At 46.6% G+C, this 14,062-nt stretch overlaps 1 protein-coding gene across 1 annotated transcript; it reads left to right on the top strand.

Moving 5' to 3' along the window:
* Window positions 1-221: 221 nt before the first annotated feature.
* TSTD1 (thiosulfate sulfurtransferase like domain containing 1) lies at window positions 222-1,599 on the top strand. The gene is made up of 4 exons (XM_045982111.1): window positions 222-339; window positions 533-655; window positions 1,149-1,311; window positions 1,399-1,599. Exons 1-4 carry the CDS (start codon window positions 264-266, stop codon window positions 1,448-1,450), a joined length of 414 nt encoding a protein of 137 aa, XP_045838067.1. The 5' UTR covers window positions 222-263; the 3' UTR covers window positions 1,451-1,599.
* The last annotated feature ends 12,463 nt before the right edge of the window (window positions 1,600-14,062 follow it).

Genomic DNA, 14,062 nt, shown 5'->3' with positions numbered 1-14,062 from the left:
GGTCCCCGGGCGGGCACGCGGGAGGCGCATTGCATTTTGCCCTGTAAGGGTTGGGCCAAGGTTAGGGCGGGGTGCTGCTCCTGTGGTCGTTACCCTGACCGCCTGCGCCGGGGCCGGACCGGCGTATCATTCGCCCCGCCCGCGTGGGGCAATCGCAAAAATGCTCCCGGTCGCGGGGTATCCGCGAACAGGTGTTGCGGGGGCGGGGCGGGGGCGGTGCCTCCGCTTCCGGTTCCGGTCCCGGCCCCGGGAGGGCGGGGGAGATGCTGCGGGCACCGAGGGGGCGGCCCGGGGCCGCATTCCTGTGGCTCGCCGTGGCAGCGCGCACCATGGCTGGAGGTACCTGCGGGGACAAACCTGGGACCGCGTCCCGACCTACCTGCGGGCCCCCGGGAGGAGGTGCAGCGGCGGGGCGCGGCTCCGGGGTCCGCACGCCCGCGCCCCCGGGCTGGGGCGCTGCCCGGTGGAGGGGCGCCGCGCAGCCGTGCCGGGCAGCCCGCTCCGCTCAGGGCTCTCGTGCCTCCTTCCTCAGCGCCCACAGTCTCGCTCCCTGAACTGCGTTCGCTCCTGGCCTCGGGCCAGGCCCGGCTCTTCGATGTGAGATCTCGGGAGGAGGCGGCAGCGGGGACCATCCCGGGGGCGCTCAACATCCCGGGTATGGGACAGAGGGGACGCCCGCGCGGGTGGCCTAGAGGCCGTCCAGGAGGGGGCTCCTAGGGCGGCGTGGGCGAATGCACGGTCCGGGGGCCCTGTATTCCTCTTAAGCCCCCCTACCCCAGCTTCCTGGAGAAGGGCTGGTGGGAGGCGAATCCTGGCAGCGGAACTGGCTCTTCCAGTTTGAGCGGGTAACAGGCGGCGAGGAAGGGGCGGATCCGCTTTTCTACCTTGACCTCCCCAAGGCTGGGTACCCGTCCACCGCTTCTCCTCGCTGCTGGGGAGGGGGCTCCCGTTCAGCTGTTTGGCTGCCTTCCCGCGCAGGTGGGCCTGTCTGGTCCTCGAGGTTGGAGGGGAGTGGGAGTGGTCCTCCTGGGTTGGTTGGGGGCTTCTGAAGATTTGTTGGGGCCGCAGGACCCAGTCCTTCCAGGCCGGGTCTGAACCTGATATCGCCCACTGCCGGCCCTCCTTTCTCTCCCCTCGACTCCTCCCAGTATCTGAGCTGGAAAGTGCCCTGCAGATGGAGCCCGCCGCTTTCCAGGCTCTGTACTCCGCCGAGAAGCCGAAGCTGGAAGAGGAGAACCTCATTTTCTTCTGTCAGATAGGCAGGCGGGGCTTGCAGGCCACGCAGCTGGCCCAAGGCCTTGGATACACAGGGTATGGGGAAGGCGTGGGGTGTTAGCTGGACAGGGACTGGGGACGGCCTCCTAGACCAGTCCTTCCTCACCCGCTTTATGTCCACAGGGCTCGAAACTACGCAGGAGCTTATAGAGAATGGTCCCAGAAAGAAGGTTAGGTAGAAGATGGCTTCCTGATGGCCCCCTCTCCCCCACCCCCATGGCCAAAAACCCTGAGCAAGGGTGGGGAAGGGGCCCGACTTAGAATGGGCAGCTCCTTCCAGCACTGAGCACGCAAGTGTATCAAATAAAGATAATTTAATAAAAATACTGGAAGCACTGAATTTGTCAGGTGGACGCCAGATAGTCCTAATCTTTTTTTTTTTTAAAGATTTTATTTATTTATTTGACACAGAGAGAGAGATCACAAGTAGGCAGAGAGGCAGGCAGAGAGAGAGGAGGAAGCAGTCTCCCCGCGGAGCAGAGAGCCCGATGCGGGGCTCGATCCCAGGACCCTGAGACCACGATCGGAGCCAAAGGCAGCGGCTTAATCCACTGAGCCACCCAGGCGCCCCCAGGTGCCCCCAGATAGTTCTAATCTTGATCTGGACTTTGGTTCAGCCCTGGGTCCTTCTCCATTCATCTGTCCCCGACCCTGCAGCCTCCACTCCCCATGCCTACCCTACGCCAGCAGTTTCCTGAGATGATGATTCTCTTTCTCTAACAACTGTGTGTGTGTGTGTGTTTTAAAGATTTTATTTATTTGAGAGAGAGAGGGAGAAGCAGACTCCCCAGCAAGCAGGGGGCCTGATGTGGGACTCGATCCCAGGACCCCGGGATCGTGACCTGAGATGAAGGCAGATGCTTCACTGGACTGGGCCACCCGGGCGCCCCTAGAACAATTGTTTGCAGCCCAGGATACACATCAGAATCACTTGGTACCTAAAAGCAGGAAAAAAAAAAAAATTGGGCGCTATCCGAGATTTGGAATCTTGGGGGTGGGACCTGGGTGGTAGTGGTTTTGTGAGCCTTGGCAGTGAATGTGATGTGCCGACTGGAGCTGAGCCCGCTGCTCCCGAGCTCCGCAGACAGGCCTCCCTCAGCCTTGCTTCCGTGACCGTTCGTTGCAAATGGTCTCTGGCTGCTTCTGTGCAAAAATGGCAGAACAGAGTGACAGGGACTATATGTCCTTCGGATCCTAACATTTTTACTCTCTAGTCCTTTCTAGATGCCGTTTGCCTGCCCTTGCCCCAGACCTTCAGGTCCCCAGCCCCAACCTCACCTCCCTGAGAGTTTGTCACTGGCTTGAGGAAACCAAAGGGCCGTGCCCAGCAGTGAGTGACGGATGTCACTCTTCATGCCCACGGGTCTGTCAAACATTGATTGCAGGTGTGAGGAGGAGGACTCTGGCACCACCAAAGACAGGCCCCAGTTTCTGTCAATGCTGTTCTTTGATCCAACACTGGATTGAACAAAACTGATAGAGTGGGAAAGCTGGCTGGCAGACATTCAACACTACGAAGTCGGGGTATAAGTTCCCTTGAGCGTGCAGCACAGTGTCCCGTGCGTGTCTTCCCAGACCTTCCATGTGTTTTCACATCAGAGCTCTGGCTTCCTCAGTTTGGTATTTGAAGCTTTTATTCCTTGAGGTGCTTGGCTGGCTGGGTCTGTAGAGCACGCAGCTTGTGATCTAGGTGTTGTAAGTTCGAGCCCCATGTTGAGTGTAGAGACTACGTTCAAATAAAAAATATAAATGAATAAAATTCTATTCCTGATTTGTGGAAGAGAAAGTTGGGTTACAGATGGGCCCAATTTTCTGAGTTTTCAAGTTTCTGGAGAAATCTCTTCGGACATAGCCTGCATTCCTTGCCTTTCTCTCCCTTCTGCCTCTTGGGCTGGAGGACCCAGGCCCCGGATACGACTTTGACGTCACAGCCCACCCTGCACTACCATAAAATCTGCCGTTCCGTCTGGGCTCTCCAGCTTCTTCCGTCTGGTTCTCCCTTCTTCTCCTTGGGCAGACCACAGCACGTTACCATCTGAACTTAGGTGGGTAGTGTTGGGTCTGCAGAGAAATTGAAATAAGGGAGTCTAGGCCGAGGTTTGGCAAAAAGGTGTCTGTTCTTCCTTCCTTGAATACCCACATCCCTTTGGCACTCAGACTGGTTGGAAGTTTTTCCTGGGGTCTAGTTTCCCTCTTTGTTTGCATCTTAACTATTCTGGTCTCCCTCGCCCCCCGCCCCGCCCCCCACCCCAAGCCTTCTCAAGTATTATAATTGGATTATAGCATTTCTCGCTCGCTCTCCTTTTTGAAGTGTATTTTTCCTACAATAAAATGCAGTTAATTGTTCAGTTCATTGAGTTTTGACAATTGTATGCTCACTTGTAACAACTATCCTGATAAGATCTAGGACACAGAAAACCCCAGAATTTTTCTGGGGCCCCCTTCCACTTCCATTCTTAATCTTTTTTTCCTTCCTTCCTTCCTTCCTTTCTAAAGATTTTATTCATTTGAGAGAGAGAGAGAACAAGCTCGGGGGAGGAGCAGAGGCAGAGGGAGAAGCAGACCCCCACTGAGCAGGGAGCATGACACGGGGCTCCATCCCAGGACCCCAGGTTTATGACCTGAAACGAAGGCAGATGCTGAACCACTTGAGCCACCCAGGTGCCCCATCCTTAATCTTTTCCATCTTCTATCACCATAAACTAGATTTTTAGCTCCCATTCCAGCCTGCCAACCTACATGATTTGAATTCTTCTGTTTAGCCAGTGAGGGTCAGAGAGGGTCCTGGAGGTAAACCGAGCTGGCCTGCCGCAGGACTGATCGTGCCCTCTGGCTTGATCATCGATGTTAAGAGAACATTCCTTTCTCCCTCATTAACTGTTTCGTTCATAATCTTGATAGGCTGTTCCAACCCATTACTTTGCCCTGTAAAGTTCTTCCCTTTCCTCATTAACTATTTCGGGAGGTGAGCCTGGGGGGCTGGGATGTACCAGCTCTCTGTCCCCTTGCCTTCTCTGCCTTTCTTTCCAGACCACACTGAGCTCTTCCCTCTCACCTGACTTTGTCTGCCCCTACCCATGTCCTATCTACCACATGACATTTTTGTTGTTAACCCCTCCTAGTCGATTGGAGCTCCTTCAAGGCAGGAACCAGCTTGCGGTCCCTGACCTGCGGAGCCCCACAGCAACAACACAAATTCTCAGTAGACTCTTTTCGAGCCTTACCAGCCTGCCAACTTCCAGAATCTTCCAATTTCAGCCATTTTGAAACATCACCATCTGAATAATCTTAAAATAACATTTTGGGGTGCCTGGCTGGCTCAGTCAGCAGAGCACGAGACTCCTGATCTCAGGGTGGTGAGTTCGAGACCAGTAAGAGGCATAGAGCTTACTTAGAAAGAGAATTGATTTCTTGGGGCGCCTGGCTGGTTCAGTCAGTGGGGCATGTGGCTCGCGATCTCAGGGTTGTGAATTTGGGCACCGTGTTGGGTGTAGAGGTAACTTAAAAATCTTAAAAAAATAAAATTAAAAAATGACATTTTTATCTTCTGGTCGGAGTTGATAATTTATAATAAGTCCTTGTTGCCTAGTGGCTCAGGCACATGTCTTGGCCTGGTCTTTTCAGCAATCGGTAGCTGGAATCTGGCGTCACCCTGCCTATCCAAACTTGTCGTTCTGCACCTGCCACCACCACTGAGTGGCCTAAGTAGACTTGACCCTGGCATTTGCTCACCATTTCCCTTGTTTGGGAAGCTTCCAGTCTCTTTTGTTATTATTCTGAATTTCACAAGAATTAGAGGAATGTATTTGGCAGGACACTTGCTGTCCTCATCCAGAGGGCTTTAAAACTGAAGGGAAAGGGAGAAAAATAACCAGATAATATTATATAACTGGATTCCATGAAGGACACGAAAACCGGGAGAACGGGATATGGTACACACTTAGGATGCTGTCTTGTAACTTCAATGGCTCTGCGCCTTTGCTGATTTCCATTTTGTATGGCCAACAACTCCACCAGAACCTGGCTTACAGGAGTTACTTCTAAGGGTAGCATGTTATTCTGTAACAAGCAAAGGCTACATAGTGGTCACCGCCAGTTACCTTTTAGCTATTCCAACTCTCACTTTCTTTATCTGCAAAATGGGGGTTAAAAAACATCTCTTTGGATAGTTGTGGAAGTTTATTAGGACAATATATGTAAAGTACGTGCCATGTAGAATGTGGGGATTTAGAGACATATAGGTGAGTAATAAACACAAAGAGGTATATAAAATAGCATAGGTATTTTGATAGTTGCTGGAAGGGAACTTGTGACAGTCTGCAGGAATGTATGTCATGGTACAAAGAAAATATATGTAATGGAAGAGCCAGATATAAGCGAGCCGCTGGATGGATTTTTACAATGTGGACCTACTCATTTAGCCACCACTGTGGTCAGAAAACTTACATTGTATGCACGTGTTTAAACTCTGTAGCAACTTGGTTTTTGGCCAGTTGTATAGTCCATTTTTATGTATGTTCCATGAACACTTGAAAAGAGAGTATATTCTGCAGTTTTGGGCTACAGTGTTCTCTAAATGTCCGTCAGGTCCACTTAATTAATTATGTTGTTCACGTCTATATCTCCCTCTAGAATTTTCTTGACTGCTTGTTCTCTCTGCTTCTTACAGAGGTATGTTTAAATCTGTCACTATGATAGGGATTTGTCTATTTCTCCATTTAGTTCTGTGATCTCTATTTGGAGACTGTGTTAATAGATTGTACACATTTAGGACTGTAACACTTCTGCCTTAATGGACACTTTCCTCATTATGTCCTCTTCACCTCACCCCAAAGTCTGTTTTGTCTGATACTAGGACAAGTACACCAGCTTCATTCTGGTCAGTGCTTACATGGGACTTATGTGTCACGTCTCCTGGGATTCCTATTAACCAAAGAAGGGAAACTAAGCCAGTTAACACACAAAGTGGACTATAGGAAAGCAGATTTTTAAGACTGAAAGGAAATGTAAGCAAACTCATGGCTAGAGACTCTAAAGAGAACCTGAGTCACAAAAGTTGGGTTGTTGGGGTGCCTGGCTGGCTCAGTTCGTGGAGTCGGTGACTCTCGATCTCAGAGTTATGGGTTTGAGCCCCACATTGGGTGTAGAGATGACTTAAAAATAAAATCTTAAAAAAAAAAAGTTGAGTTGTCAGATTTCCCAGTGGGATATCCTTCCCACTCATTCATTCCGCTTGCATTCCCATTCCTAATCATTCCTCAGCCCGTCAAATGATCCAATCCATTGACCTTACCAAAATTTTGCCATTTGTTATTTTACTTATTCTTTTGTTTTCCTCCTAATCCAGTAGATTCTATGTGTAGTTTATCATTATCTCATTCCTTTGCATAACTAGGAATAAACTTATCAAGAAAGTTCAAGGGGCACCTGGGTGACTCAGTCAATTAAGCCTCCGACTCTTAATTTCAACTCAGGTCATGATCTTGGGGTGGTAGGATCATGCCCGTGACTGGCTCTGTGCTCTGCACAGAGTCTACTTGAGATTCTCTCTCTCCCTCAGCTCTTCCCTGCCCTCGCCCCCCATGCACTCTCTCTGAAATAATAAATAAAATCTTTAAAAAAATGTTTGAGACCACGGGGCACCTGGCTGGCTCAGTTGGTGGAGCGTGCAACTCTTCATCTTGAGATTGTGAGCTCAAGCCCCACATTGTGTGTAGAGATTTCCTTAAAAAAAAAAAAAAACAAAAAAAAAAACTTCAAAAAGAAAGTTCTAGGCCTATAAAAAGGAAATGTTAAAACACAATGAAAAAAAAAACTTTAAAAAAGTCTTATACAAAAGAAAAGACTTAAAAGATTCTTGGATGAGAAGACTCAAATTCCAAAATATATCCATTTAGGTGAAATTAAGAATAGCTAGAAAAGCTAGAAAAAGAACATCAGTGAAGGGGAGTGACTGTTAGTTATTAAAACAATGGCCATGGATAGAGAGATGAGTTCCATAACCCACACCATATACCAAACTAAATTTCAAATGGATAGTATGGATTAAAAGTTTTTTCTTGGGGCGCCTGGGTGGCTCAGTGGGTTAAAGCCTCTGCCTTCGGCTCAGGTCATGATCCCAGGGTCCTGGGATCGAGCCCCGCATCAGGCTCTCTGTTCAGCAGGGAGCCTGCTTCCCTTCCTCTCTCTGCCTGCCTCTCTGCCTGCTTGTGATCTCTGTCAAATAAATAAATAAAATCTTTAAAAAAATTTTTTTTTCTTTATCTTTTTCTTCTTAAAAAAAAGATTTTTATTTATTATTTTACAGAGAGGTAGAGGACAAGTAGAGCGGCAGGCAGATGGAGAGGGAGAAGCAGACTCTCCACTGAACAGGGAGCCCAATGCAGGGCTGGATCCCAGGACCCTTGGGATCATGACCTGAGCCGAAGGCAGAGGCTTAACCCACTGAGCCACCCAGGCGCCCTGGATTAAAAATTTTAAGTAAAAATGGAAACTATCAAGAATTCTTTCATACTGTTTTGCATATTTGAAAGTTGTAAAGGGAGTAGATCTTAAAAATCCTCATCACAAGAAAAAGAAAATTCGTAACTACATATGTAACAGATATTAACTAGATTGGAGGTCATTTCATACTATATACAAATACGGGATCATTGTTATACATCTGAAACTAACACTATATGTCAAGTATATCTCAAAGAAATTAATACACAAAGAAATTTTTCATTATCTTAAAGTGGGGAAGATACGTTTAACTTTGAGTCAAAATTTAGAAGCCATTAAAGAAAAGACTGATCAAGGGGCGCCTGGTGGCTCAGTCGTTAAGCGTCTGCCTTCTGCTCAGGTCACGGTCCCAGGGTGCTTGGATCGAGCTCCACATCAGGGTCTCTGCTCAGCGAGAAACCTACTTCTTCCTCTCCCACTCCCTTTGCTTGTGTTTCCTCTCTCACTGTCTCACTATCAAATAAATGAATAAAATCTTTAGAAAAAAAAGAAAAAAGCAAGCAAGAAAGAAAAAAGAAAACACAGATAAAGTACAAAACAAGTAACTGAAAGCCTTCTGCCTGCCTGGCAAAGATAGACAAACATCACACAAATCGAGTCAAAAGACAAACAGCCAACTGGGGGAAAAATCAACTCAGAGTGTATACAAAGGTCTAATTAGACATATAAAGAGCCCTTACAAATGGATTAGAAAAAAACTACCCCCAATAAAAAACGAGCAAAGCATGTGAAGAGATGGTTCACAGAGTACACAGAACTCTTAAAGTTAGGGGACACTCAGTTTGAGATACACAAATTAAAACTAAATGGAGGTTAATTCAATTAATTAATTAATTCAATTAATTCACATTAATCAGATTAAGAAAAATGCAAATGTTTGATAAAGCATTCTTTTGCAAGACTATGACAGAATAGATACACTAATAGATTATGTAACTATAAATGGGTGCAAACTGGAGGGAGCATTCTGTCAATATCTTCATATACCTTTGCCCAAGCCAGTGTTCGCATTTCGGGAGATTTATCCTACAAACAAGGCCCCCCCCACCCCGCCCGTGGAATGATACCCGTGCATGTTTACTCATTTTATGACCTACGTTAGCAAAAGGCTGGAAGTAATCCAGATGCCTCTAAGTTAAAACCGGCTAAATAAACATCGCAAGCATACAACAGAATATTATGTAACTGGAGAAAAGAATGAGGAAGCTCTCCGTGTACTCAGGAAGAATCTTCAAGATGCGTTGTTACAGGGGCGCCTGGGTGGCTCAGTGGGTTAAAGCCTCTGCCTCCGGCTCAGGCCATGATCCCAGGGTCCTGGGATGAGCCCCACATCCCATATCGGGGTCTCTGTTCCTGCTTCCTCCTCTTTCTCTCTGCCTGCCTCTCTGCCTACTTTGATCTCTGTCTGTCAAATAAATAAATAAAATCTTAAAAGAAAAAAAAGATGCACTGTTACATGATAAAAAAATGTACTATGCTATCTTTTGTGTAAAAAAATGAAAAAGTAAGGGGCACCTGGGTGGCTCAGTGGATTGGGCCGCTGCCTTCAGTTCAGGTCATGATCTCAGGGTCCTGGGATCGAGCCCTGCATCGGGCCTCCTTCCCCCTCTCTCTCTGCCTGACTCTCTGCCTACTTGTGATCTCCCTCTCTGTCAAATAAATAAATAAAATCTTAAAAAAAAAAAAAGTAAGGGGTGCTTGGGTGGCTCAGTGGGTTAAAACCTCTGCCTTCGGCTCAGATCATGATTCCCAGGGTCCTGGGATGGAGCCCCGCATCGGGCTTTTTGCTCCGCAGGGAGCCTGCTTCCCCCCCTCTCTGCCTGCCTCTCTGCCTACTTGTGATCTCTGTCTTTCAAATGAATAAATAAAATCTTAAAAAAAAAAAGTAAGATAATATGGAGATGTGTGTACCTATATCCACACATTCATTCATTCATTTATTTACTTATGTATTTACTTATTTATTTGCTTACTGATTTATAATTGCTTCTGTTTAGCAAAAAGAAAGCCTGAAGGACAGAGAACTAGTAAGAACTAGTAAGAGATGCAAACCTCCTTGGCTTCCTTGCTGCTTTCCCCATCCACTCACTTAGGAAAAACCCAACTATGGTCCAACCCAACTAACCACGTACTCTTTCCCTGCAGTCAAACAGCTAGAGTAAAATTCACATCAGTCTGACTGGTCTTTCTTCAAGTTTATGTTCTAAATATTAGTAGGCAGTTAACATTGCTCCATTGCTCGCCTGTACTAAGACACCCTTTCCTAGTGTGGTCCGTTCCTGTCTCTACTTCTCCTCACCCTGTATTTATTTATTTATTTAAAGATTTTATTTATTTATTTGACAGACAGAGATCACAAGTAGGCAGAGAGGCAGACGGGGGCGGGGTGGGGGGAAGGTTAGGGGGAAGCAGGCTCCCCACTGAGCAGAGAGCCCTACGTGGTGCTGATCCCAGGACTCTGAGATCATGACCTGAGCCAAAGGCAGAGGATGGCTCTCTTGGGCTGGTTCTCCTTCTTATCTCCTCCCAAATCAAAATGCTCGAGTCTCCTAACACCAGCATGTTCTTAGATCTGCAGTTGGGCTTAGCACATTGAAGCCTCAATGCTATATCTTCTTTGTACTTTGATACATTTTACTGGAAAATGAGCTTCCTCTGCCCACCACAGCCATCTACATCTTCCTGTCATCATGTCACTTCCTCTGAGCCGGCAGAGGATCATCTGCCTTTCTCCTGCTGCGTCACTTTGTGTGCTGGTGCTCACCGCAGTTGTCACAGAAAGGCTGGCAGGTTCTAGGAACACTCACCGTGATTGTGGGAGTGTGGTAGCCCAGAGCGCTCCCTGCCCTCCCCACTTAGATATCTTGAATTTCCTTTTCCCTCTGCGAATGATTTGCCTTATACTCCACGGATCACAGAAATCAATCATCTTCCCATGAACGAAAGAACCAACTGTACCAAGCATTTCCCTTTTGTTACAAAGGATGGTTAGCTCTGCTCCCTCTACTCAACTTGAGCATCTCACCTCCTTTCTCCTCAAGAACTTGGTATTGCAACTCCTCTTTCTCCTACAGCCTGGTTGGGTTTTTTTTTTTTTTAAAGATTTTATTTATTTATTTGACAGAGAGAGATCACAAGTAGTCAGAGAGGTAGGCAGAGAGAAAGGGGGGAAAGCAGGCTCCCTGCTGAGCAGAGAGCCCGATGCGGGGCTCAATCCCAGGTCCCTGAGATCATGACCTGAGCTGAAGGCAGAGGCTTAACCCCTGAGCCACTCAGGCGCCCCCTGGTTGGGTTTTTTTTGTTTTTGTTTTTGTTTTTTTTTTCTTTCTGCTGGATCATTGCTATTTGCATAGTGTTTCCATGCAAACAAAATGCTTACTCTGGCTTCCACCAAGGGCCCTGCAGACTGCTGCTGCTCCTTTTCTCCGTTGCCCTCCCACCAAGATCTGGGTTCAACTGTTTGCAGTCACTGTCTTTATTTCCTTAATTTACATTCTCTCCTTGGCCTACTCTGTGCAGGTTTTATTGCCTACCCCACTACTTCACTGAAACTTCTTTCAAGATGACCCATGAATGACACACGGGCATTAGTCATTAGATATCGGTGACCCCGGGAAGGGCTGTGCCTTTGGACTAGATGCCTCTCTTTAGTGAAGACAACTCCCAAAGAAGCCAATAACTGGCACAGTCAGTCCTTATTCCTGAAGGGAAGGATGTCACTACCCATGTTTGTCCGTGCACAAAACTTTACATTTCAAAAAAAAAATAAAGTGTTTTTAAAAAATATGTCAAGGCGAAGGGAAAATGGAAGAGCATAGTCAGGATAGCCAGAAGTCAGGATAAAGTCAGATAGAGTCAGGAATGCATACCAATTTTTGGACTTGAATTGCAGATTTGGATTTGGTTTTCCTAGAGACCAAAGCAAAATGACTTAACAGGATTGCTTGTAAAACTCAAGGTGTCCCCAAGACATATATATGACAGAAACATGGCATCTCTCAACAGGGACATCTGGGAGTATCAGTACCTGGAATGATGTTAGTGTACTATGCCAGCCTGGAAGGAGGTCCCTTCTGGATTCTGTTTTCAACTCAGACCTTGCTCAGTATTTTTATTAACCTGTTGGATTATGCCATAGCAAGCACGTTTATGAAGCTTGGATATAACAGAACTTCAGGTTTCACTGCTAACGTACTGGGTCACAGAATCAAGATTTATATTTAATAATCTCTTCCAGAATTTCCTATTTTGCAGGCGAACTCACCAGTCTGAAAATTACAAAATCTGTTCCTTTTTAAAAAGTCTATGGGGGCACTGGGTGACTCAGTCGGTTAAGTGTCTGTGTTCAGCTCATGTCATGATCCCAGGATCCTGGGATTGAGCCCTATTTCAGGCTCCCAGCTCAGTGGGGGTGTCTGCTTCTCTCTCTCCCTCTGCCCTTCCTCCAGCTGGTGCTCTCTCTCAAATAAATAAAAGCTAAAAAAAAAAAAAAAAAGACTGTAAGACTTGTGTCTCATTTGGATTGCTCCCCCCCAAAAGGAATTAAAAAAACACTACAAGAAGCAAATGTCTGGGGTGCCTGGGTGGCTCAGTGGGTTAAAGCCTCTGCCTTCGGCTCGGGTCATGATCCCGGAGTCCTGGGATAGAGCCCCACATTGGGCTCTCTGCTCAGCGGGGAATCTGCTTTCTCCTCTCTCTCTCTGCCTATGTCTCTGCCTACTTGTGATCTCTGTCAAATTAAAAAAAAAAAGAAACAGATGTCAATGACAAAGAGATTTATGAACTTATTATTTACATAAGCAACTTTATGGGAAAAGGAACCTGGAGAATATCAAATCATTTGCACGCTCCAAAATTACATTCATGCTTTATACTTGTATACACAAGTATTTGTATAGAAAAAACTAGGATAGGGGTGCCTGGGTGGCTCAGTGGGTTACAGCCTCTGCCTTCAGCTCAGGTCATGATCCCAGGGTCCTGGAATCGAGCCCCGCATCGGGCTCTCTGCTCAGCAGGGAGCCTGCTTCCTTCTCTCTCTCTCTCTGCCTGCTTCTCTGCCTACTTGTGATCTCTGTCTGTCAAATAAATAAATGAAATCTTTAAAAAAAACTAGGATATATACTATTTGTATTTACTTTTTTAATTTAATTTTAACCATTGACAGTACTTTTTTTTTTTAAAGATTTTATTTATTTGACGGAGAAAGAGAGGTCTGCCTCTCTTTCAGGTTTCAGAGAGAGAGAGAAGCAGGCTCCCTGCTGAGCAAAGAGTCTGATGCGGGGCTCAATCCTAGGACCCTGAGATCAGGACCTGAGCTGAAGGCAGTGGTTTAACCCACTGAGCCACCCAGGCGCCCCCCTGTTGACAGTACTTTTATGTTTACTTTTCTTAACATTTCATTTTCAAAGCAAAAAAAAAAAAAAAGAAATTGAATAAGGTTAAAAGCAAATGTACTTTAGTTAAGGAACAACAACACTTGTTCTCCCTCTCCCACTCTTTCTGCTTGTGTTTCCTCTCTTGCGATCTCTCTCCGTCAAAAAAAATACATACAATCTTAAAAAAAAAGAAAGAAAGAAAGAAACAACTGCCCAAGTATAGGGTGTGGAAGACCTGACTTAGTAGTAGTCCAAGGGAAAATCATTATTTTCACTTGTGGCTTTTAGTTTGCCACAAGCTGACTGTCACTAACTCAGTGGTGTGATAGGGTTATTATAATTGTGACCACATTCTCGTGCTGTAAGTACAAGTGATGGAAATAGCCATCATGGCGGGCTTAAAATGGACCCTGTGAGGGGCGCCTGGGTGGCTCAGTGGGTTAAGTCTCTGCCTTCGGCTCAGGTCATGATCTCAGGGTCCTGGGATCAAGTCCCGCATCAGGCTCTCTGCTTGGCGGGGAGCCTGCTTCCTCCTCTCTCTGCCTGCCTCTCTGCCTGCTTGTGATCTCTCTCTGATAAATAAATAAATAAAATCTTAAAAAAAAGAATATTTAAAAAATGGACCATGTGCTGTGCTGAGCATATTATGTATGTTATATCATTTAATCCTTGTTTTGCTGGGAGGTATTACTATCATAGCTACTTTTGGGATGCAGAAATTTTCAGAGATGTGAGCTGGCCAAAGACTAGCTAGAAACCGGGGACTGGATTTGAATTGAGATCTGTCCATCTCAGGGAGAGGTGGTTTCTCCAGTGCCTGGTTCAGATCTCCATACAGTAAAAAACAAGAGATTATCTCCAGACCCACTGGGGGTGGGGCGTGATGGGGGTAGGGAGGTAGGGTGTTG

The sequence above is a fragment of the Meles meles genome, chromosome 17 (genome assembly GCF_922984935.1).
Source record: "Meles meles chromosome 17, mMelMel3.1 paternal haplotype, whole genome shotgun sequence".
NCBI classification, from domain to species: Eukaryota; Metazoa; Chordata; class Mammalia; order Carnivora; family Mustelidae; genus Meles; species Meles meles.
The sequence above is the reverse complement of the archived record's forward strand: the minus strand, read 5'-3'. Positions and strand labels throughout refer to the sequence as shown.

What these genes read in the sequence shown, in the direction of transcription:
- TSTD1 (XM_045982111.1), top strand. Translation starts at nt 264, where the DNA reads ATGCTGCGGGCACCGAGGGGGCGGCCCGGGGCCGCATTCCTGTGGCTC. An exon ending in AGCGCGCACCATGGCTGGAG is followed by an intron (nt 340 to 532) that starts GTACCTGCGGGG and finishes CTCCTTCCTCAG; the next exon opens with CGCCCACAGTCTCGCTCCCT. An exon ending in CAAGGCCTTGGATACACAGG is followed by an intron (nt 1,312 to 1,398) that starts GTATGGGGAAGG and finishes TTATGTCCACAG; the next exon opens with GGCTCGAAACTACGCAGGAG.